We start from the raw sequence: 24,936 nt of genomic DNA on the forward strand, positions 1-24,936 counted from the left end.
TGGAAATATCATGTGTCAGTATCGTACTTGAAATCACAATTACAGAGATAGAAGCTTCATTATTCAGTGCACCTAAATACTATCACTTCACAAGGCCAACCTTCCAATTACAGTTTTCAGTGCCCACCTAAACAAGTAGACGGTTTTAAATCTCATCGAAAGGTTGGCACCTCCAACAATGTAGCACTACATCAGTGCTGCACTGGAGTGCAAACCTCGATCATTGACCCCGCTTCCTTCTGACTCAAAATTGAGAATACCACAAATGTGGCTAAACTGCGACACTGCATGACCATGACAGGGTGAAAACCTGCACTCTTCTGATTTTAATATTCTGCCCTTCTATCTAACATATGCTGTGTGAACCACAAACATCTCATGTATGAGCCTGAGTCTATGGTGTTCGTTGGTCTGTACTTCTGCCTGAATAGCTTCATTTCACTTCATGGCACACAGAGACAGTTACCTTGTGAACTTTACAAAGAATCTCACAGAGGTTATAGATCTTTTCCGCCCACAGCCAGTCACGAATGCTGACCTGTGAAAGCCAAAAACAAACTGTTAAAAATATCAATAATGTTGCATACAATATTCTAGTTTAGTTATTATTGTGAAATAACAAGTTAGCGTTATGCAGTTAAAAAGTTGACTTCTTGGAGACTGGGTGGCACAGCCATCATTGATCATTTGGGGTACATTCTATCACAATTGGATTTTGGGCTCAGATTAATGATTCAAATGTTACAGCACCTCTGTCACCATGTAACACCACTACTTCAATATTCTTGATCTGTTAGTACACAGGAGCAATGGGAGAAGAAGAACTGAGGACTTAGTACACAGGAGCAATGGGAGAAGAAGAACTGAGGACTGTGAAAAGTAATGTCGCTGCACAACTGCAAATAGGATCGGAGAAAAGTAAGTGAGGCTGAAAAGATCCTAATGTGATAACACCCTTCAACTTAACTATAGTGGTGATTTATTGAGCTGTGAGCACTGTAGCAGGTAAAGGGGTCATTCATGCAGCACTTCAGTGTCCCTTGTTGCACCAAGCAGCACAATTGCAGCGGGCATTGAGATGTCGCTGGAAAAGAGTGGGACTTCAGAAGTATTAAATCTAGAGAAGTCAGTATTATATAGGTGTGATTTTGTGATCCCGCTAGTTCACTTTGAACCATCCTACATAACCCAGTCAACAGCAGGGTAACAGAACAACACCAAGTGACGTTTCTCCCAATTCATTTGACTCACTGGTAATTTCCCTTTGTTCTTTCAGTAGTAACAGGCCCAAGCTCATCCTCGAGAAAATAAGAAAATAAAAATAAATAAAGGGAAAATGGGATTAGACTGGACAGGGATGGATGGGCGGCGCAGACACGATGGGCCGAAGGGCCTCTTTCTGTGCTGTAAAACTCTATGACTCTATGACTCTAATCCGACGAAAGAAGTGATACATTTGAACTCCCTTTGATATTTTAAGGTATTTAACGTCAGGCATCATTCAGCTAATTTGGAAAACATTTGATGGAGTCTAAAAGGGTTCGGAGAGTTAAAAGATGGTTTAGAATCATACAACCATACAGCTAAGAAGGAGGCCATTCGGCCCATGGTGCCTGTGCTGGCTCTCTGAAAGGGCTGTCCAATTAGTCCCACTCCCCTGCTCTTTCCCCACAGCCCTGCAAATGTTTCCTTTTCAAGTATTTCTCCAATTCCCCTTTTGAAAGTTACTATTGAATCTGCTTCCACCGCCCTTTCAGGCAGTGCATTCCAGATCATAACAACTCGCTGCGTAAAAACATTTCTGCTCATCTCCCCCCTGGCTTTTTTGCCAATTATCTTAAGGGGAAGAAATTACTATTGCCCCGTTTGGGGCGCTAATTTTTAAAAGTTTGAAAAGTTAGCGCTAGGCGCTACCGATTTCAAACTTTTGAAAAATTCGCCATTTGCGCTCCAGGAAGGAAGTGGAGAGCTAAATCAAGCTCCACTTTCTTCTTGGAGCGCAATCGGCAGCAGGCGGGGCAGAGACTTCAGTAGCGCTGCACACTGGGCCGTGTCGCACTGCCGCGTTCAAAGGCTCCTTCCCTCCCTTAAAGGGAAAGGGCCACCGCTGCAGGCCCTGCAATAGAAAAATTACCTACCTGGACCACCAAGGCAGCTGCAAACCCACGCGATCATGGGCAGGAAACCGCGAAAAAAACTGGAACAAGAAAGGTAAGGTTTTTTTCCCCACTTACCTCGGCCACCTCATCTTTAATCATTGCCCCCGAAGCGGCCAGCCGCCCGATGCACGCCTCCTGCAGCTGTCGGTGTTTCCGCCCCGCGCTGCTGCAGGGAGCAGAAGTCAATTTCGTGCCCAGGGCACAACCGGGGTGCTGCGCATGCCGGTGACGTCTCGATCTCCGGGCGAAGGAGATCGGGGTGCAACATCGTAGCACCGCCGCAAAACACCCGCTGAATATGGCAGGAGTCGATGTCAGCGCCGCGCCCGGTCGCAGAGCCATTTGGGCCCCGTTAGCACCCCCCGTAACGGGAGGCACAAAGGCACCCAATTTCACCCCCTAAATATTTTAGAATGTACAATCAGGTAGTTTCAGGAATGTTAAGTTGTTTTAAATCTAAGTAGAAATATAAAGGATGGAACATGTACTCCAGCAGTTAATACCATAGACTTAAGTTCAAAGAACAAGACAGAAAATACAATTTACAGTCAACAATGAAAGGACAGTACATGTAAGGTTAGCGGAGTGAGGAAGAGAAGACAACAACCGATACATGCTGTCATCCACAACCCGTGATCAAATATAAAATAACAATTCTTGTAATGGTAATAATTAAATTGTCAGTGTCAAATAAAGTAGTATTAATACTACGTCTCAGTGTCCAAGTCGGTCTTTGATGCCTCCGGCAAGAAAGAGTGAAGCTGTACTTCACTTGGTGTTGTTCTGTGGCTCCAGCTATTGACTGGGTTATGTAGGATGGTTCAAAGTGAACTCATTTAGACTTCATATATAAGACCTTAAACATAAAAGGTAAATGTTGATCCAATTTCTATTGTATATATTGGTGAAATGGGGGAAGATTTGTCTGATCTCTTGCTGTTAATATAGGTCACAGATTTTGGAATTTTCTGATACAGTATTCCCCACATATTGTAGGAATTGTGGGATTTGGCATTCACGTTTCCTACAAAGTATTGGCTTTGCTTTAGATCCTCTTGGTTCTTGGATGGTGATGCTCTAACTTAAAAAGCACTGCAATTAGTTTAATTATCCCACAAAATGACAGTGGAACAGCGTGAACAATATTGGGAAAATGAAACCTAATTGCTTACTAGATCAATACACTTGTCACGTGGTTCAGTACAAGTAGCTGCAAGTCAGCCACCAGCATCTGCAAGACAGTGATTAAGAAACTATGGAAGTTTTTTCTCTCTCTAATTATATCCTTTTAGAAGTAATCCTTTTGTTTCATTTAATTGAATTTAGACTTGGTCTTTTCTCTTGTGTATTTTAATTGTAGAGTGCAGAATGTATTGATAAAGTTACATTGTTATGTTGTCCTCTGCGAACTGGCCGAATGAGATCCTAAAAGTGCCAGACCCTGGGAGTGATTCGAAGTTCGTGCAGTAGTCACAATTTGTCCTTAACTAAAATGTTTCTGACATGAATCAGTCATTCATGAAAGAAAGACATGAAATAATACTGAGAGGCCTACAGGTGGCGCTGTCCAGGGAGAGTATAAATACTCGGGCACGGGCCCAGCTTGCGCAGGACATTCTTAACAGGAACTAGTGAAGGACACAACTCGACCTCCATGTTGTAAAACAGTTGATTAAAGCTTTGTTTAACGCTTAGACCAAGTGCCTAGTAGTTTTCTTACGTCAATTTCTATGTCGGTTTCGAAAATTTCCGGTTATACTCCGCTACTGTTGCTGAGATCAGTCACTATAGATTGTAAAGCATTCTAATGCGGGCTGCATCTGATGCCCACCCCAGGAGAGAGGTTTGTGGATCTCCACTCCCCACCATGATTATATTTTACTGTTCGGCGCACGTGGCCAGGAACATTCATTTACTTATAACGTTAACAAGTTTCAATACTAAGAGGCCTAAACTGATGCCGGCCGTGCATGCCAGTGTAAGTGTCGGGATGCGCCTGCCTATGGCTTCCTACTGTTGACCCTGCCAAAGCATGTGAAGTTAGGAGGAATAAAACGGGCAGGCGCTCGCACCAGTAGGAGCGCATTTTGGGTGGTCCAACAGAGGGTGGAGGCCACAAAGTGTAGAATGTTGTGTATGTAATAGGTATGTTACTTTAAACCTATGGCCAGGGCAGCACTACTTTGTAGGGCGTAGTGATACCGTAGTATCACTCCTGGCCATAGGGGTATAAATAATACTGTGGGTACTGACCTCCCCTCAGTTTTCCCGCCTGTTGGTATTAAGTAAAGACCTACGTTGAATCTTCCAAGCTGTCTCGTCATTATTGCATTAAGTATAGACACATACTTTATACTGGCGACGAGTAAGGTTCGAACTCATCAGTACACGGTGCAACAAAGGAACGGTAGCAGTACGGAGGGAGAAGGAGAGAGGCTTCTTACCAGCCAGCCTGCAGAGTCCAGCGTCGACCGAAGGAGGCCGCCCAGCACTCCGGGTTCGGGAGGAGCGGCAGCAACGGAGCGAGAGAGAGAGGTTTCCAGCGGCGGCTGCGGCAGCTGAGAGAAGAGGCTGAACGGGCGCTCCAGCCACGGGGCAAAAGTCCACCCAGGGCCAGGTAAACTGAAATCCTTCCTGGGGAACGGGAGCTGCAAGGGCCAGAACGGGCAGGCGATCTGGGGAACAAACGGAGCCACAAGGACTAGTGGGCCACGAGAGGGGAAGGTCGTTGTTAATAGCGGCGGTGGCAATAATGGGAGCTGCAAGGGCCAAAAATAATGACGCTGGAGAGAGGTCGTTGACAGCAGAGGGAGAAAAGGCGGGAAAAACGCCATCTAGTGGAGAAAGCGGGAAAAGTTTTTTTTTTCTCTTCAAAAGTTTAAAATGGCTAAAGAAGGTTGTTTGTCAGCATTTGTTGAGGACACAGAAGAGTGGGATGCCTATATCGAAAGGCATGAACTTTATTGCATAGTAAACAAGGTGGAAGATGACCAAAAGGTAGCAACCTTAATAAATTTTATAGGGGCAAAAACATACGGTCTGCTGAGGAATCTTCTTACTCCAGACAAGCCAGCAGACAAAACGTACGCCCAAATTGTTGATACGTTAAGGGAACATTTAAACCCTAAGCCACCATTTATAGCGGAAAGGTACCGCTTCTACAGACGTGACCAAAGGAATGATCAGTCGCAGGCAGCCTATTTAGCTGAGCTCAGAAGGTTGTCCAAACATTGCCAGTTTGGAGCCATATTGGCGGACGCGATCAGAGACAGATTTGTCTGTGGCATGTTAAATGAGAATACACGTAAACGGTTGCTAGCCAAGAAACAGCTCAGCCTAGATCAGGCGATTGAAATAGCATCGGTCCACGAAGCAGCAGCACAGGGTGCTGCTCAAATACGACATAACACAACCGGCTATGACACCCATGAGGTGACATTTCACAAAGGTAAATGCTACCGTTGTGGCAAAACCACCCACGACCAAAGTAATTGTTGGTTTCGTGATAAAATATGCCGGCAGTGTGGGAAAAAGGGGCATATAGCGAAAGTTTGTCAGTCTGGTACGAAACCCAATCGGGGCAATCCGAGCAGTACCAAGGCAAGGACAAAAATACATAAGATGTCTGACAGTAGCTCAGACGAGTCACAGGAAGGCACAAAAGCAGAGCCTAAAGGTCTGGGATGTCTCAAGTTATATGGTGTAGACAAAACGGAGGACCACAGCACAATGTGGGTTAAAATGAAGGTAGCAGGCGTCGAAGTTAATATGGAGCTGGACACGGGTTCAGCCCTATCAGTAATTAATGAACAAGATCATAACAGGCTGTTCAAATGCATTCCCTTAAAGGATACGGAAATTAAATTAAAAACATATACGGGACAAAAAGTTTACCCGAAGGGAAAAATGCAAGTAACAGCTAAATACATAGATACATAGAGATAGGAACAGGAGTAGGCCATTCGGCCCTTCGAGCCTGCTCCGCCATTCAATGAGATCATGGCTGATCTTCGTCTGAGATCATAGCTGATCTTACCAGTTCAGTACCCCGTCCCCGCCTTTTCTCCGTAACCCTTAATCCCCTTAGCCTTCAGAAATATATCCAATTCTCTCTTGAAAATATTTATTGAATTAGCCTTCGCAGCCCTCTGTGGCAGGGAATTCCACAGGCTCACCACTCTTTGAGTGAAGAAATTCTTCCTCATCTCTGTTTTAAATGATTTGCCCGCTATTTTTAGACTGTGGCCCCTGGTTCTGTGCTCCCCGGCCATTGGAAACATTCTCTCTGAATTCAGCCTGTCCAGGCCTGCCATAATTTTATATGTTTCGATGAGATCCCCTCTCAATCTTCTAAACTCCAGTGAGTACAAGCCCAAACTATTTAATCTCTCTTCGTAGGTCATTCCCGCCATTCCAGGTATCAGCCTGGTGAATCGCCGTTGCACTCTTTCCATGGCAAGAACATCCTTCCGCAGATGGGGCGACCAAAACTGTACACAATACTCCAGATGCGGTCTCACCAGCACCTTGTACAGCTGTAGTAAGGTATCCCTATTCCTATACTCGAACCCCCTTGATATGAAGGCCAACATACCATTTGCCTTCTTAATCGCCTGTTGCACCTGCATGCTCTCCTTCAGTGACTGGTGCACAAGAACACCCAGGTCCCTGAAGGCAGAAAAGTGCCAGGACTTTATTTATACGTCCTACCAAACGGTGGACCACCACTTTTGGGTAGGGAATGGATAAGAAAAATCCATTTCGACTGGAAGTCGATACACGAGTTAAAAGTAGAGACCACCACGGATGATACAACCATTACAAGCAGGCTGTCAAAACTATTGGCAAAAACGCCAGAGGTGTTCCAACAAGGGCTGGGGACCTTAAAGGACATTAGAGCAAAAATAACTATTGCTCAAGACGCAAACCCCAAGTTTTGTAAGGCCAGACCGGTGCCTTATGCCATTCGGCCAGCGGTGGAAGCAGAACTGGATGCCTTAGAGAGTGCAGGTGTCCTTACAAAGATTGAGTGGAGCGAGTGGGCCACGCCCATCGTCCCAGTTATAAAGAAATCTGCAAATAACACACCGGGGGAACCAAAGAAGGTTCGCATTTGCGGGGATTTTAAGATAACTATTAACCCAGTCCTGCACACGGTACAGTATCCGCTGCCGCGGATAGAGGACATATTGGCATCGTTAGCTGGGGGTAGACACTTTACGAAGATTGACCTTTGTCAAGCTTATTTACAGATGGAGGTGGAGCAGGACTCGAAAAAGCTCCTAACGATTAACACACACAAGGGATTGTACCAGTACAATCGCCTGGTATTTGGTGTGGCGTCCGCCCCGGCAATATGGCAGAGGACCATGGAACAGGTCCTACAGGGCATTCCAGGAACGCAATGCTACCTGGATGACATCCTGGTGACAGGACAAACGGATAACGACCACCTCGCTAACCTGGAGCGAGTACTTCTGCGGTTACAACAATACGGACTCAGGGCGAACAAGCAGAAATGTAAGTTTTTCCAGGAACGTATCTCATACTGTGGTCACATTATAGATAAGGAAGGCCTGCATAAGTCCCCGGAAAAGATCGAGGCAGTAGTGAAGGCCCCGCCCCCTGAGAATGTATCTCAGTTACGATCATTCTTAGGCCTTATAAACTATTACCATAAGTTCCTCCCGAACTTATCGTCCATTTTACATCCACTAAATTCATTGCTGCAAAAGGGAGTCTCCTGGAATTGGGACGAAGCGTGTGAGGCTGCTTTTAAACAGGGTAAACAACTCATTACATCAAAGGAAGTACTCGCACACTTTGACCCAAAAATGCCAATGAGGTTGGCATGTGACGCCTCCCCGTACGGTATAGGGGCAGTGTTGTCACACAAATTTCCCAACGGGACGGAGAGGCCAATAGCATTTGCCTCAAGGTCGTTAACTACAGCCGAAAGAAACTATGCGTAAATTGACAGGGAGGCCCTCAGTCTGGTGTGGGGTGTAAAAAAATTCCACCACTACCTGCATGGGCAACGTTTCACACTACTGACGGATCATCAACCATTGGTGTCGATATTTAATCCAACAAAAGGGGTGCCCCTGATGACGGCCCAAAGGCTACAGAGATGGTCACTGTTCTTAGGAGCACACCAGTACCTTATCGAATATAAGGGTACCAAACAGCATGGCAATGCGGATGGCCTGTCGCGGCTACCCTTGCCTGCCGAGATCGAAGAGATAGTACAGGACCCCGTGGAAATATATCATACGGCTGTTATGGAACACTTGCCCATCACCAGCCAATGTATCGAGTGGGAAACACGGAACGACCCGACATTGGCAAGGGTTTACGAATTAACCGTGAAAGGCTGGCCGGCGCAGGGTGATGCATCATTGCCGGCGTTTTCGGCAAGGAAGGACCAGTTGTCCGTCTGCCGGGGCACATTGATGTGCGGAGCCAGGGTGGTGGTCCCTCAAAAATTACAACATAAAGTGGCAAATGGAATTTAACCCGGAAAAGTGCGAGGTGATGCATTTTGGACAGACAAATAAGGCAAGGGAATACACAATGAGTGGTAGGACCCTAGGAAGTACAGAGGGTCAGAGGGACCTTGGTGTACATGTACATAGATCCCTGAAGGCAGCGGAACAGGTAGATAAGGTGGTTAAAAAGGCATATGGGATACTTGCCTTCATTAGCAGAGGCATAGAATATAAGAGCAGGGAGGTTATGATGGAGCTGTACAAAACGCTGGTGAGGCCACAGCTGGAGTACTGTGTGCAGTTCTGGTCGCCTCACTATAGGAAGGATGTGATTGCTTTGGAGAGGGTGCAGAGAAGATTCACCAGGATGTTACCTGGGATGGAGCGCCTCAGCTATGAAGAAAGACTCAACAGGCTGGGGTTGTTTTCCTTGGAGCAAAGGAGGCTGAGGGGGGACCTGATTGAGGTGTACAAAATGATGAGGGGCATAGATAGGGTAGATAAAGAGGAACTTTTCCCCTTAGTAGGGGGGTCAATAACAAGGGGGCATAGATTCAGGGTAAGGGGTAGGAGATTTAGGGGGGATTTGAGGAGGAACTTTTTCACCGTGGTTGGAAGCTGGAACTCACTGCCTGAAAGGGTGGTAGAGGCAGGAACCCTCACAACATTCAAGAAGCATTTGGATGGGCACTTGAAATGCCATTGCATACAAGGCTATGGACCAAATGCTGGAAAATGGGATTAGACTGGACAGGGATTGATGGACGGCGCAGACGCGATGGGCCAAAGGGCCTCTTTCTGCGCTGTAAAACTCTATGACTCTATGACTCTATGACTTACACGAAGGTCATCTGGGGGGTGTCAAAATGAAAAGCCTCGCCAGAGCCTACGTCTGGTGGCCCGGCATTGACAGGGACATTGAGGAAGTAGCAAAAGTGTGCCAAGGGTGCCAGATGGTACAGAACGTACCACCAGAAGCCCCACTACATCCGTGGGAGTGGCCCTCAACGCCGTGGCAAAGGATCCACGTGGACTTCGCTGGCCCCTTCCTGGATGCGATGTTCCTTATTGTAGTGGACGCCCATTCAAAATGGCCGGAGGTCGTAAAGATGTCATCAACGACAGCCGAAAAGACGGTCGCAGTCTTAAGGACCATTTTTGCCCGAAACGGGGTGCCCGAGCAAGTCTGTTCGGACAATGGGCCACAATTTGTGGCAGAAGAATTTCAAGCATTCCTAAAAAGGAATGGAGTGCGACATTATACGTCCGCACCATATCATCCGGCTACAAATGGGCTGGCAGAGCGATTTGTGCAGACTTTTAAAAAGGCCATCAAGGCGATGGGGGAGGAAAGGTTGCCACTACAACACAAGGTGGACAACTTCCTATTCGCATACCGTAATGCTGCACATACGGTGACCAACCAGGCCCCCGCCGTCATGTTCTTTAATAGAAGGTTAAGGTCTCGCCTTGAATTGCTCAGACCAAACATTCGGAGAGACGTGGAAAACCGAGTATTTCGTAGGGTTCCTGACAGACAGACACGGAGCTTCGAGGTGGGGCAGCAAGTGTTGGCCCGTGATTATAGGAATGAAAAGTGGCGGTCTGGTACGATAAAGGCCCGCCAGGGACCCTTGATGTACACAGTTGAGACAGGGGAAGGCATAATCAGACGACATGCTGATCAACTTCTGGAGTCCAGAAACCCAACTGATTCACTACCTCAAACGTCTCAGCACATTGTTACAGCGGAATCACGGCCCAGCTCGTCGTTACAGAGGTCTCAGGATCGCGAGGAGTTCAGCACTCCAGTGATCTCCACGGCACAGGATGTGCCATCAGACACCGACGAGTCCAGCGATGAAGGGGTGACGGAAGTACCGCCGCCTACACCGAGACCGACTAGAGAAAGACGTTATCCTAGTCGAGACAGGAGGCCTCCTCAGAGACTGAATCTGTAACATGTTTCTGTTTATATATATATATAAGTAGACAACTCTTGATGTAAATATGTTATATATATTGTGTTACCAAATGTTATTAGCCCTAGTTATGGGGCATCTATTGACTTAATTGCACGGGTACGTTTTAATTAAAAGGGGAGGAATGTTGTGTATGTAATAGGTATGTTACATTAAACCTATGGCCAGGGCAGCACTACTTTGTAGGGCGTAGTGATACCGTAGTACCACTCCTGGCCATAGGGGTATAAATAGTACTGTGGGTATTGATCTCCCCTCAGTTTTCCCGCCTGTTGGTATTAAGTAAAGACCTACGTTGAATCTTCCAAGCTGTCTCGTCATTATTGCATTAAGTATAGACACATACTTTATATAGAAGAGGGTGCTAGGTCCAGGGGCTGAGGCTGACCCACCTCCACCTACTTATTCACAAATAAATGCTATGTCATCTCATTGTCATCTTTATAAGCGGGGCAGGAAATGGGAAAAACTTTCGACATCTTCAGTCCTGGGTGGCCTGGACCTCCAGGTGAGGCTATTTTGACCGGATGATGTGCCAGTATGCCTCCTCTCACTCAAAATGCTCATATCTGCCCCGAACAAGCCCCTGAGGATCCAGGTACCTGCCTAGTTCAAGGCCCCACTGCCCCACTCCAGCCAGACATATTTTGGGACTTTTTAGCCCCTAGATTTCTTAGTGACCAGGTGATCTAATGGAGGGCTTAAGCCCTAAAGGATGAAAAATCATGTTGGCTGCAAATTGGGCACAATGATCTCACCTCCCGAATTCTCAATGGGCCAAAAATTTGCGGCCAAAGGCGTGAGTGCGCTCGGGGTACTCACGCATCTGGCCATTGGAAATGCCGGCGTTCAGCATGAACAGCGCATGCGGGGAACGCCGGCATTTCCAGACCTCGAGCGCGTGCGACTGCACAGGCAGCGCTTGCGCAGTGAACTTCGTAGATTTCATTCATGAAATCCGTGAGGGTAAGTCCTCAGAAGTTACACTTGAAAAAAGCAAGTGTAAAGTGGTTCATTGGCTGCGGAGGAAGAAACATTTTATCGTGGAGCTTCTGAAATGCAATATTTTTGTTTGGGAAAGGGAGGGAAGTTATTTTAAGAAGTTTTAAGTAAGTTTTAAAGTAAAAATTTTTTTTTTTTTAAAAGGGTTTTCAGAACGGTAGGTAGAAGGAGCAATTGTGGCTGTGTGAATGGAATGTGAGAATGAGTTATGTATGTATGTCCACATATATTCCTTTACGTATATGTATGTATGTTTTATATTCCTTTACTAATGTGTATGAATGTATGTTTTTAATTATGATTTTCAAATAAGTTACTTTCTCTGAAAGTCATAACTAAATAATACATTCATACACATAAGTAAAGGAATATATACATAACACGCAAAGGAATATATACAGACATACATACTTTCAGAAGCTCCACGATAAGAAATATCTTCCTCCGCAGCCTCTGGAGCAACTGTACCCATGCTTTTTTCATGTGTAAGTTGTAAGGACTTGACCTCACTGAAAGCAGTAATGAAAGTGGCGAATTATACTGCGCACGCGCTGCCTGTGCAGTCGCACGCGTTCTGCCTCTGAACCCCTTCGTTCAGAGGACAGGAAATGCCGGTTTTCCCCAAAAGCACTGTGCATGCTGAAAACCGGCATTTCATCCGGCCAGATGTGTAAGTACCCCGACCGTACTCGCGCAGTTGGAAGGGAATTACTGGGCCAACATTTTACATGTCAATAAAATGAAAAATTTAACAATTGCACGACTTGCCCCCTCGCATCTGCGACTGAGGGTCCAAGGAGGTGCATTGCGCAAGAGGTCATCATCGTACGTATCCTCACAGTGTTCCCTTTGGGGAACTGTATGAAGTGGTGGAAGGATTTATGGCCGTGATTAACGCTCATTCCGTGACCGTAACCATCTTTGAACCAGCCATTTGGGTGGTTAGTCCTATGGCGGGAGGGTTTTACGGGCTCCCACAACCCATCTGACGGGGGGGGGGCCACCAACACCCACGGACACAAGTATCCCGCTGGATGTGCACCCAGAATTTAAAGTTGGAACTCCGACTCCACTTGCCGGGACTGTCTGGAGTGGGGTTCAAAACCCTACTCCTTCTGGCCCAGCGGTGGGGATGCTTACTGCTACGCAAAAGGCCCACTCCGCACAAAAGGTGACACCCATACGTTTCCTGCGCCTTTTCCCTCCCCGTGACTGGAGCCCTATGCTGCCATTTCACGTTGCTAATTGGATTGGGCCTTTGTCATAGCGGTAGGATCCCCGCCACTGGGCCAGATCAGGGTAGGGTTTCGAACCCCGCTCCAGACAGTCCCGGCAAGTGGAGTCGGAGCTCCGGCTCTAAATTCTGGGTTGACATCCAGTGGGATATTTGCGTCCGTGGGTGTGGGTGGCCCCTCTCCTTGTATAGCTTGTGGGAGCCCGTAAAACCCTCCCGCCATAGGACTAACCGCCCTAATGGCTGTTTCAAAGATGGTTACGGTCACGGAATGAGCGTTAATCACGGCCATAAATCCTTCCACCACTTCATACAGTTCCCCAAAGGGAACAGTGTGAAGACACGTATGACGACGACATTGCTAAATAAATAAATGGAATTTAAAAAATTCTTTTAGGGCTTTTAAAAGTCTTTAAATTGCTTTAATTCTCTTTAAAACTACTTCAGATTACTCAAAATAATGTAAACATTTTAAAAAGTTTATAAAAGTTACCAAAATCTTCAAAAAACTTCCAAAAACCTATTTAAACTGCTGCTTTGCATGTAAAAATCCTTAGCAGCTTGACAGAAACATTGGGGGCGTGTCCAGTGACACTGAGACCTCAAGGGGCGTGTCTCACTTACACTGCACGCTCCTGGCTTCGCGCTGGCTGCACTCCTGGGCGGCGTGACGTCATACGCTGCCCGGGAATCTTCTTTTTCATTCACCAAGTCCAGGCGTCCCTGGAGCTGATCGTCAGTAGTGCGGGGTAAGTGTAAATACGGGGCTTGCACGCGCTGCAAGCCCCGTTCTGGAATTTCTGGGCCAATGTGTGTTACCATCATGCAAGGCTCAGCATGGATGCCCTAACTTGTAAAATTCATCCCTGAGCTCAGAGAACACCCCCTTACCCCTGCTATTTTATCATTCTGCAGCTTTGCATTACTTCATGTTCATTTAATACTGTGGCAACAAGAGCAGGTCAGAGGCTGGGTATTCTGCAGCGAGTGTCTCACCTCCTGACTCCCCAATGCCTTTCCACCATCTACAAGGCACAAGTAAGGAGTGTAATGGAATACTCTCCATTTGCCTGGATGAGTGCAGCTCCAACAACACTCAAGAAGCTCGACAACGTCCAGGACAAAGCAGCCCGCTTGATTGGCACCCCATCCACCGCCTTAAACATTCACTCCCTCCACCACTGGCGTACCATGGCTGCAGTGTGTACCATCTACAAGATGCACTGCAGCAGCTCACCAAGGCTTCTTCGGCAGCACTTTCCATACCTGCAACCTCAACCACCTAGAAGGACAAGGGCAGCAGATGCATGGGAACACCACCACCTCCAAGTTCCCCTCCAAGTCACACACCATCCTGACTTGGAAGTATATCGCCGTTCCTTCATCGTCGCTGGGTCAAAATCCTGGAACTCCCTCCCTAACAGCACTGTGGGAGTACCTTCACCACACAGACTGCAGCGGTTCAAGAAGGTGGCTCACCACCACATTCTCGAGGGCAACTAGGGATGGGCAATAAATCCTGGCCTTGCCAGCGACGCCCACATCCCATAAACGAATAAAAAAAAAATCTGCCCAGAATGACTGAAAAGAGTAAAAATTCATTTAAATTCTGAAGTAAGAGAAGTCTTTAAGGCCCGAATATGTTTCATAAATAAATGGGCAATGGGGCATGAGCAGGGGAGCGGGACTAATTGGCCAGCTCTTGCAAAGAGCTGGTGTAGGCGCAATGGGCCGAATGGCCTCTTTCTGTGCTGCGAGATTCAATGATTTTATGAAATATAGCTCAGGGACAAGTGGTTTATGCAAAATCACTCATATCATGACCATTTAAAAAAAAATTACAGTCATTTATGGGATGTGGGCGTCGCTGGCAAGGCCAGCATTTATTGCCCATCCCTAATTGCCTTTGAGAAGGTGGTGGTGAGCCGCCTTCTTGAACTGCTGCAGTCCGTGTGGTGAAGGTACTCCCACAATGCTGTTAGGCAGGGAGTTCCAGGATTTTGACCCAGCGACGATGAAGGAACGGCGATATACTTCAAAGTCCGGGTGGTGTGTGACTTGGAAGGGAACTTGGAGGTGATGGTGTTCCCATGCGTCTGCTGCCCTTGTCCTTCTAGGTGGAAGAGGTCGCGGGTTTTGGAGGTGCTGCCGAAGAAGCCTTGGCGAGTTGCTGCAGTGCATCTTGTAGATGGTACACACTGCAGCCACGGTACACTGGTGGTGGAGGGGAGTGAATGTTTAGGGTGGTGGATGGGGTGCCAATCAAGCGGGCTGCTTTGTCCTGGATGGTGTCGAGCTTCTTGAGTGTTGTTGAAGCTGCACTCATCCAGGCAAGTAGGAAATATTCCATCATGCTCCTTACTTGTGCCTTGTAGATGGTGGAAAGGCTTTGGGGAGTCAGGAGGTGAGACACTCACTGCAGAATACCTAGCCTCTGACCTGCTCATGTTGCCACAGTATTTATGTGGCTGGTCCAGTTACGTTTCTGGTCAATGGTGACCCCTAGGATGTTGATGGTGGGGGATTCGGCGATGGTAATGCCGTTGAATGTCAAGGGGCAGTGTTTAGACTCTCGCTTATTGGAGATAGTCATTGCCTGGCACTTCTGTGGAGCGAATGTTACCTGCCACTTATCAGCCCAAGCCTGAACGTCGTCCAGGTCTTGTTGCATGCGGGCATGGACTGCTTCATTATCTGAGGAGTTCTGAATGGCGCTGAACACTGTGCAGTCATCAGCGAATATCCCCATTTCTGATCTTATGATGGAGGGAAGGTCATTGATGAAGCAGCTGAAGATGGTTGGGCCTAGGACTCTGCCCTGAGGAACTCCTGCAACGATGTCCTGGGTCTCTGATGATTAACCTTCAGCCACCACAACTATCTTCCTTTGTGTTCGGTATGACTCCAGCCAGTGGAGAGTTTTCCCCCCGATTCCCATTGACTTCAGTTTTACTAGGACTCCTTGATGCCACACTTGGTCAAATGCTGCCTTGATGTCAAGGGCAGTCACTCTCATCTGACCTCTGGAGTTTAGCTCCTTTGTCCCTGTTTAGACCAAGGTTGTAATGAGGTCGGGAGCCGAGTGTTCTTGACAAAACCCAAACTGGGCATCAGTGAGCAGGTTATTGGTGAGTAAGTGCTGCTTGATAGCACTGTTGATGACATCTTCCATCACATTGCTGATGATTGAGAGTAGACTGATGGGGCAGTAATTGGCCAGATTGGATTGTCCTGCTTTTTGTGGACAGGAGATACCTGGGCAGTTTTCCACATTGTCGGATAGATTCCAGTGTGGTAGCTGTACTGGAACAGCTTGGCTGGAGGCGCGGCTAGTTCTGGAGCACAGTCTTCAGCACACTCTCTCCGTGTGCCAGCTTTAATATTGCAGATGCCAGCTGGCAGTTCATTTCACATAAATCACTGATCCCGGACATACATTCCTTCTATTTATAGCAAAGTTTGAGTCTGAAAACATTTTTAAAAATTGCTAAACTTATGGTGAAATCTCTGAATAGGAGAATTGTTTCTTCTCCCTATGTACTGTATTTTCAGTTATTTCTGGATTATATAGTCGATATTTATGATTCCAACCTAAGTATTTAAATTACATTTTGACCACAGTAAATTGTCCTTTTACCCTTGGATAGAAAAGAGGGTGCAGTTGCACAATCTGTATATCATTATTGCTATTTTTTTGCTGGTCATATCTTGTTGTAAAAATTATTATATTTAGCAATTTTAATAGATATTGTTGACATTAAATTATGTAAAACTCAACAAAAATAGCAACACTTGATCAATGTTTTATGGTTTAATTTTAAAGGGAATTAATGGTCAGGATCGTTCATTTTGTATTTATTTACAACAGCAAAACCTATAATTTCTAGCCTGCTGTATTTGCTTTCCTGTTACATTTTAAGGGCTTTACACTCTTCTGCTCAGTGACAAGGATCACTCCAGTAAGTGAGACTTCACTTCCCATGAACCAAAGTGTGACCTAATGTGCCCAATATTTGGTATTGTAGCACTGCACAAGGATCAAACTGAAACCTTTGTCCTTGTATTTAATTGCTAGATTTTAGACAGTGGAAGATTAAACACTCTATCCTGCCTTGGTTTACACTATAAATGATGGAACTGGTTTCTTGAAAGTGGCAAATAAATAAACGAGAGACAATATAGAAGCTTGCACTATTTTTACAGACTTCCTCCTCAGGTTAAAAAAAAATAACAAAATGGTGCAACGCTTCATTAACTCCACTGATAATATTAAAGCTGGACTAGTAGCCACACTGTAGCTCTTATATGTGAAGAGACATGATGGCCCCTGGAGCTCCAGAAGACCATCTCCACACGAGTGTCCCCTTTGACCTCCGGGATTAGCGGGTGATTGACGGATAACTGTCATACACATATGAACGCAAATCCATGGAAGGAAAGTTTTCCTAAAGTTCGATTGCGACGGTGATGGTTATCAGGAACCACTTTGATCAGTGCTGATGGCTTTGCAATTAAACCTATTGAGGCTGAATTGACTGACCATTCACAGAACAAACCGAGTAAAGAAGGCTACAATTAGCACATCAACATAAGAACATAAGAACATAAGAAATAGGAGCAGGAGTAGGCCAATCGGCCCCTCGAGCCTGCTCCGCCATTCAATGAGATCATGGCTGATCTGATCCTAACCGCCAATCCACTATCACAGAACCATCTCCTGAATCTAACAGAATTAGACACACGAAATAGGAGCAGGATCAGGCTACACGGCCCCTGGGCCCGCTCCGCTACCCACAGGGCCATGACCGATCCGAACCTAGACTCATGTCCAAATTCCTGCCCGCTCCCCGTAACCCTTAATTCCCTTTACTTCTAGGAAACTGTCTATTTCTGTTTTAAATTTATGTAATGATGTAGCTTCTACAGCTTTTTGGGGCAGCATATTCCATGGACCTACCACCCTCTGAGTGAAGTAGTTCCTCCTCATCTCAGTTTTGAAAGAGCAGCCCCTTATTCTAAGACTATGCCCCCTAGTTCTAGTTTCACCCATCATCGGGAACATCTTCCCCGCTTCGACCCGATCCAACCCCTTCACAATCTTATATGTTTCAATAAGATCGCCTCTCATTCTTTTGAACTCCAATGAGTAGAGTCCCAATCTACTCAACCTCGCCTCATATGTCCATCCCCTCATCCCCGGGATTAACCGAGTGAACCTTCTTTGTACTGACTCGAGAGCAAGTATGTCCTTTCTTAAGTATGGACACCAAAACTGTACGCAGTATTCCAGGTGCGGTCTCACCAATACCTTGTACAACTGAAGCAATACCTCCCTATTTTTATATTCTATCCCCCTAGCAATGAAAGCCAACATTCCATTGGCCTTCTTAATCACTTGCTGCACCTGCATACTAACCTTTTGAGTTTCGTGCACCAGGACCCCCAGATCCCTTTGTACTTCAGTACTTTCCAGTTTCTTGCCATTAAGATAATAACTTGCTCTACGATTTTTCCTGCCAAAGTGCATAACCTCACACTTTCCAGTATTGTATTCCATCTGCCAAATCTCTGCCCACTTACTTAGCCTGTCTATGTCCCCTTGCAGGTTTTTTATGTCCTCCTCACTCACTACTTTCCCTCCCATCTTAGTATCATCTGCAAACTTTGATATGTTACACTCGGTCCCCTCCTCCAAATCGTTAATATAGATTGTAAAGAGTTGGGGACCCAGCACTGACCCCTGCGGAACACCACTAGTTACTGATTGCCAGTCTGAGAATGAACCATTTATCCCAACTCTCTGCCTCCTGTTAGATAGCCAATCCTCTATCCATGCCAGAATATTACCCCCAATCCCGTGATTTTTTATCTTAAGCAATAATCTTTTGTGTGGCACCTTGTCAAATGCCTTTTGGAAGTCTAAATACACGACGTCCACTGGTTCCCCTTTATCCACCCTATATGTTACTTCCTCAAAGAACTCCAGCAAATTTGTCAAACATGACTTCCCCTTCATAAAACCATGCTGACTTTGTCCTATTAAATTATGATTATCCAAATGTCCTGTTACTGTCTCCTTAATAATGGACTCCAAAATTTTACCTACCACAGATGTTAGGCTAACCGGTCTATAGTTTCCAGCCTTCTGTCTACTGCCCTTTTTAAATAAGGGTGTTACATTAGCAGTTTTCCAGTCTGCCGGGACCATTGCCGAGTCCAGGGAGTTTTGGAAAATTATTACCAATGCATCCACAATCCCTACCGCCACTCCCCTCAAGACCCTAGGATGTAAGCCATCAGGTCCAGGTGATTTATCCGCCTTGAGTCCCATTATTTTACCGAGTACCACTTCCTTAGTGATTTTGATCGTGTTTAGCTCCTCCCCCCCTTTAGCCTCCTGTTTGTCCAGTGTTGGGATATTCTTAGTGTCTTCTACTGTAAAGATTGATGTAAAATATTCATTCAGTGTTTTTGCCATCTCCATATTTCCCACCATTAATTTCCCGGTCTCATCCTCTAAGGGACCAACATTTACTTTAGCCATCCTTTTTCTTTTTATATAACTATAAAAACTCTTACTATCTGTTTTTATATTTTTTGCTAATTTACTTTCGTAATCTATCTTCCCTTTCTTAATCAATCTTTTTGTTATTTTTTGCTGTCTTTTAAAGTTTTCCCAATCCTCGATCCTGCCACTAGATTTGGCTACCTTATATGCCCTTGTTTTTAGTTGAATACTATCCTTAATTTCTTTACTTGGCCACGGATGGCTGTCTTTTCTTTTACACCCTTTTCTTCTCAGTGGAATATATATTTTTTGGAAGTTGTAAAATAACTCCTTAAATGTACACCACTGATCATGTATCGTCTTACCCTTTAATCTATTTTCCCAATCCACTCTACTCAATTCCGCTCTCATACCTTCATAGTCTCCTTTATTCAAGCTTAGCACGCTTGTTTGAGATCCAACCTTCTCACCCTCTAATTGAATATGGAATTCAACCATGTTATGGTCACTCAGTCCAAGGGGATCCTTTACTAGGACATTTTTAATTAATCCCATAAAAGCATCCCATCACATTGCAGCCAGTTGCTGAGTTTCCTGGCGGGGGGGGGAAATTCGGTATCGAACATTTTGGGGTGCTAACATCGCCTGGGCGCTAACTTTAGCACCCGGCGCTAATTAGTGTCGGCGACCATGAAATTGAGTTTTAGCACCCCAAGTGGGAAGTGGAGCACTAAATCAATCGCTACACACTCGTCTTAGGACGCTAACGTCAGAGAGCGGGGCAGAGACATCAGCAGCGCTGCACACTGGGCCGTGCCGCGCTGAAAGACTCCTTCCCTCCCTTAAAGGGAAGGGCCATCGCTGCAGGCTCTGCAATGTAAAAAGTACCTACCTGGACCACCAAGGCAGTCGCGATCCTGCACGATCAGCCCGGCACTCAAGCAGAGCACCGGGCTGATCGATCGCGTGCAGGAACCGGCGAAAAAAGCTAGAACAGGAAAGGTAAGTTTTTTTTACTTACCTCAGCCCCCTCGCCTTTAATCATTGCCCCCAAAGCGGCCGGCCACCCGATGCACGCCTCCTGCAGCTGTCAGTGTTTTCGACCGGCGCTGCTGCAGGGGGCGGAAGTCAATTTCGGGTCCGGGGCGCTAACGGCAGTGACGTCACTATCTCCAGGTGAAGGAGATTGGGACGCAATGCCGTAGCGCCACTGCAAAACTCCCACCAAATATGGCGGGAGTCGATGTCAGCGCCACGCCCGGTCGCAAAGCCATTTGCGCCCAGTTATCGCCCCCCAGGGGTACATATGGAAGTGCAAAGGCACCCCCCTGATGTTTTCATAATTCAGCTGGATTAGCAGTTGCACTAAGATATTTTTTCCAGCCACCCCACCCAAATAGATACTAAAAGAAAATAGTAACTTATTATTATTCAACATGTGATAACCCTCCCCCCACCCCATCTGTCACACTTCCACTTTGATTCTATCCTCCTATAATCAATAGGTGCTTTTCTAATTTAGAAATACTTTTCCAGAGTTGACGAACTATTAAAAGTTTCCATATGCAGTATGGCAGTGATGTCCACTACATTAGACACTAGCCACATGTGGCTAATTGAGAATCCAGATGTGGCTAATTGCATTTTTGATTAGTAAATAAAAAATGAGTATTAGACACTGTCATTTGGCATGCTATCTCAAGACTTATATTCCCAGAGCATATGCACGTGTACTTTAACCTTTTTTGCATTTGTTGGTAAAATGGTAAGCAGTGTGCGAGTGGTTTTTGATTGTTGTGTTTGCTTCCTTGGTTGGTCACTGCTTATTGGTTATCTACTCAAATGGTGTGTAACACTTCAGCACCATAGAAACACCAATATGTGTGGAGACCCTTGGGATGCTTTGCTATGTTAAAGGCGCTATATAAATGCAAGTTATTGCTGTTGCTGTAGAGAGGGGAATTGTCACCTTGGTCAGTCTGACCACTGGGGATAATCTCTCCAGACCAGCAGAAGAAAGCAAGGCCAACCAATAGTGAGCAATCCAACAAGGCAATCATGGCGAAGGGCAAACAGCATCCAACCGTGCTCAGGGTGGCGAGCAGGGGCGGGCCTGGTGCACCTCATTGTGTGAGTCAACATTCTCAGCAATCATCCTGAGGAAGTCAAAATACTGCTAGAAAAGGCTGGACAAGAACTCAGAAGCTGCAGTAAAATGCGCTGGGCTGGATTTTATCAATGGAGGCGAGTAGGAGGCGGGACTCCCACTGTTGGGGTTGTAGTCCCGCCTCCATCGAGTTGTGGCCAACTCACTCGATTTTCCCTTGATTGACCTTGTTGAGCCCGCCCAGCGAGCTCAGCAGGCCAATTAAGGGCCACCCGGCAACAGGTGATGTCACAGACAGACATTTCATCTGTCAAGAGCTTTTGACAGTAAGTAAAGGTAAGTAAAACTTATTTAAACACTTTACACACACCAAACACACTTGCCTCTGCACTTATGCACCCATCACTCACCTGAACACCGGACATCTCGAACCCTCCAAGCCCTTCAGCCTGACGGTCTGCCTCGCTAATTTGGCGTGGTTTGGAGACGTCGGGCAGCCCACACTTCAGGGAGTAAAAATAGGGATTAGGCTAAAAACTGCCTGTTAACTACCTGTTAACAGGCAGTTGATTGGCACTAATCTCCTTTCCGCCTCGGCGAGGCAGGTCCCAGTGCGGGGCGGGTGCCCGCCTCCTGGGAAACAGGCATGGAGGCGGGTTGAGGGCGGGATGGGTTCGTGCCCTCCCGATTTCGCGATTTTAACCCCCCACACGCCTCCAATCCTGCCTCAACGGCCCATTGAAATTCGAGCCCACTGTGTCCGATAAATTCATGCCGGAATTCCAAACTTTGGTGAAAGCGGAAAGACTACAAAGTTTTGCACCGCATGGTGCTAGATGTTTATTAAGTAAATAAACACGTGAAGTATGCTTTTGCTTGTATTGTGTGCAAGGCGTTTTCTACGAAAATTAGTGCATTTGGCTGATGCAGCGTTGTCAGAGACACGCTTGTGACGGATCAGCAATTTCTATTGAACACTGTAGTAGGGGAGCAAGTCACTGCACATCTCAGCATTTTAAGAAACGTTGCTCGGATGTTGGAACAGCGGATCTTAGCGATCCCTCATTATTTCATTACAGTAACAGCAGGTCTGCCCCCTTATCTGTGGTGATCGAGCCAGCCCTTATAGCTAGAGGATGAAACCTATTTCTCCAATAAGGAATCAAGTTCTTTGAGAACATTTATGATATTGGCCCGTATCTTCCGATGCCTACGGGTGTGTACGAGCTGTGTACACACCCGTAGGGACATCGGAAATGCCGGTTTCAGGCATGCGCGCTGAAAACTGGCACTTCCAGATCGGACGCCTGCCCTGGAGAAGGGCCTCTGCGGGGGGAGAGTTCTGCTTTCTGGAGAACCTCCGCCCACAGAAAACCCTTAGAAATCTTATGCCTGGTAAGAGAAGGCGTAAGGCCTGCTTTTACCAGCATAAGAATTTAAAAAAGTAAAAAACAATTTTTTCACTCATTTATAATTTAAAAATACTTTTAAAAAAGTAAGTTTATTTTTAGCCCTGTAAAATATTTAATTATTTTTTTCAAAAAATAAAATTTTTGTTTAAAATATTTAATTTAATGTAATTTTAACTCATTTTAAAAACGTGATGGTTTTTTTAAAATGTATTTAATGTTTTAGGGGGAGAAATTCGGTGGAGCCGTAAACGGGGCGCCCAGCTCGCCTGGGCGCCGGAATTACCGCTGCGATCGGAGCAGCTGCGACCGCCGGAAATTCATCTTGAACGCCCCAAGAGGGACTCGGGGCGCTGCTCGAGGCGCCCCGCGTCCCTCTTAGGGCGCTGAAACTGAATATCGCAGCGCAAAGTGCCGCAGCGCCACACGCTGCGGCACGGCGCGCTGCAGTACTGCAGGCCTTCCTCCGCTTAAGGGGGAGGGGCCTGCAACAGCGCGATCCCCGATCGCAAGTGCCGGCAAAAGAGCCCGGCACCAAGGAGAAGTGCCAGGCTCTTGGGACACAGCCAGCACTGCCCGGGGGGGGGGGACCCCGCACCTCCACCTTAATTTGCGCCACTGCCGCCACAGCTAGGCCCCGTAAACCGGGCGCGATTTGTGAACGGCGCTACAGAGGCGGGCGCTGCCAAATATCGCGATCGGGGCGGTAGCGGGGTGCTGCGCACACCGATGATGTCATCGGTGGCGGCGCAGCGCAACAGGCTAACGCCGCCATTAGCGCCCCAGCTAAATATCGCGGGAGGCGTGGCCAGTGGCACTAAAGCCACTGAGTGCCCTCCTTAGGCGCTAACTGGTGGCGCAGCCCACCAAATTTCTAGGCCTTAGTGTCTTTTTGGAGTGATCTCCATTCATATATTTGACAGGTCTATCTGTGAAGTGTATGAAGGGGGATTCCCTTCTCCTAATGGCTCCCCATGGCCCACGTGATCCCAGGGACGCTTGCGAACCACCTGCGCCCCTGGGATACCTGGGCCCTGCACATTCCGACTGTGGAGAGGCCCAGGAGCGGAAGTGTCCAGACCTCGGGAGCCCTCAGGTGAGAGCGTAGATTTTTACCCCGATAGCAGGAAGCCTCCGCATGTGGGAAGCCTCCGATCGGAAATTCCGGGCCAAAATGTCATTCGCTGCCTCTAAAATAATCAACCTAGCTGAAGAAAAAAAAAATAGCCTCAGCTCTGAAACGTAGGAGGTTGAATCAAAGTTCCCCACACCAGCTGTCAAGGAAATGCCTGCCCTACATTACTGGAAAATGGATCTGCTGTCCCCAGGTGCTTTTGAGGTAGAGGCAATTACCAGGCTATTTTTTGTGGAATCACTCTCCTTTGGGCACCAGCTGGAATGAAATACCAAATCTGCAACAGATGAGGAAACCATAGAAAAATGCATTCTTCACAACAGACATTATTCACGGTATTAGGGGCCATGTCATCAGCTACCCTGGCTCATTGAAGATGTTCTTTTACTCTTTATTAATGGAGGAAATAACTTAATATATGTTGAAAAGAAGTGATGGCTGCAACTTAAAAAAAAAATCTTTATGGCGATTAGGTTTACATAAGATTCTATTGGAGAGTTGATACGAGGATGGTGATTCATTAGGTGCTTGGAGACAGCAAGAGGCAGGCATTGAGTTACTTTGATCCTCAAAGTTAATCCACAGGAGCACTGACATTCTGAACAGTTCTTTGATGAGAGATCAAAGGTGTTGAATTAGCTCAGGTGTCATTGAGTAACTTTTCACCATTTGAGAAGAAAGATTTCTAGCCGTTTTCTATTCTGTTACCTCGCTATTTAATATTAGTTATATTTAGAGGTAATTTCTGTGTGTTGAAGGAAGGGGCAGCTCCAATTCTGCTCGGAAGAATGTAATGGTTTATTCACGGTCTCATGTCATTGTATTTCCCAAATGGTGAAGTCAATATGCAGCAGTCATCCTTACAGCAGCAACACCTATAATTGCTATCCTGCTTCACTTGCTTTCCTGTTA

General features: G+C 46.4%; 1 protein-coding gene across 1 annotated transcript in view; it reads right to left on the reverse strand.

Moving 5' to 3' along the window:
• sntg2 (syntrophin, gamma 2) overlaps positions 1-24,936 on the reverse strand; it is a gene marked incomplete at its 5' end in the record, with an annotated part of 377,700 nt that overhangs the window by 103,888 nt on the left and 248,876 nt on the right. Inside the window, one exon of the mRNA XM_085996911.1 lies at positions 467-538. Coding sequence (XP_085853037.1) covers positions 467-538 — 72 coding nt within the window. The remainder of the gene's footprint in view (positions 1-466; positions 539-24,936) is intronic.

Source organism: Somniosus microcephalus, chromosome 9 (genome assembly GCF_052327205.1).
Source record: "Somniosus microcephalus isolate GS21.2 chromosome 9, FLI_Smic_1.0, whole genome shotgun sequence".
NCBI lineage: Eukaryota > Metazoa > Chordata > Chondrichthyes > Squaliformes > Somniosidae > Somniosus > Somniosus microcephalus.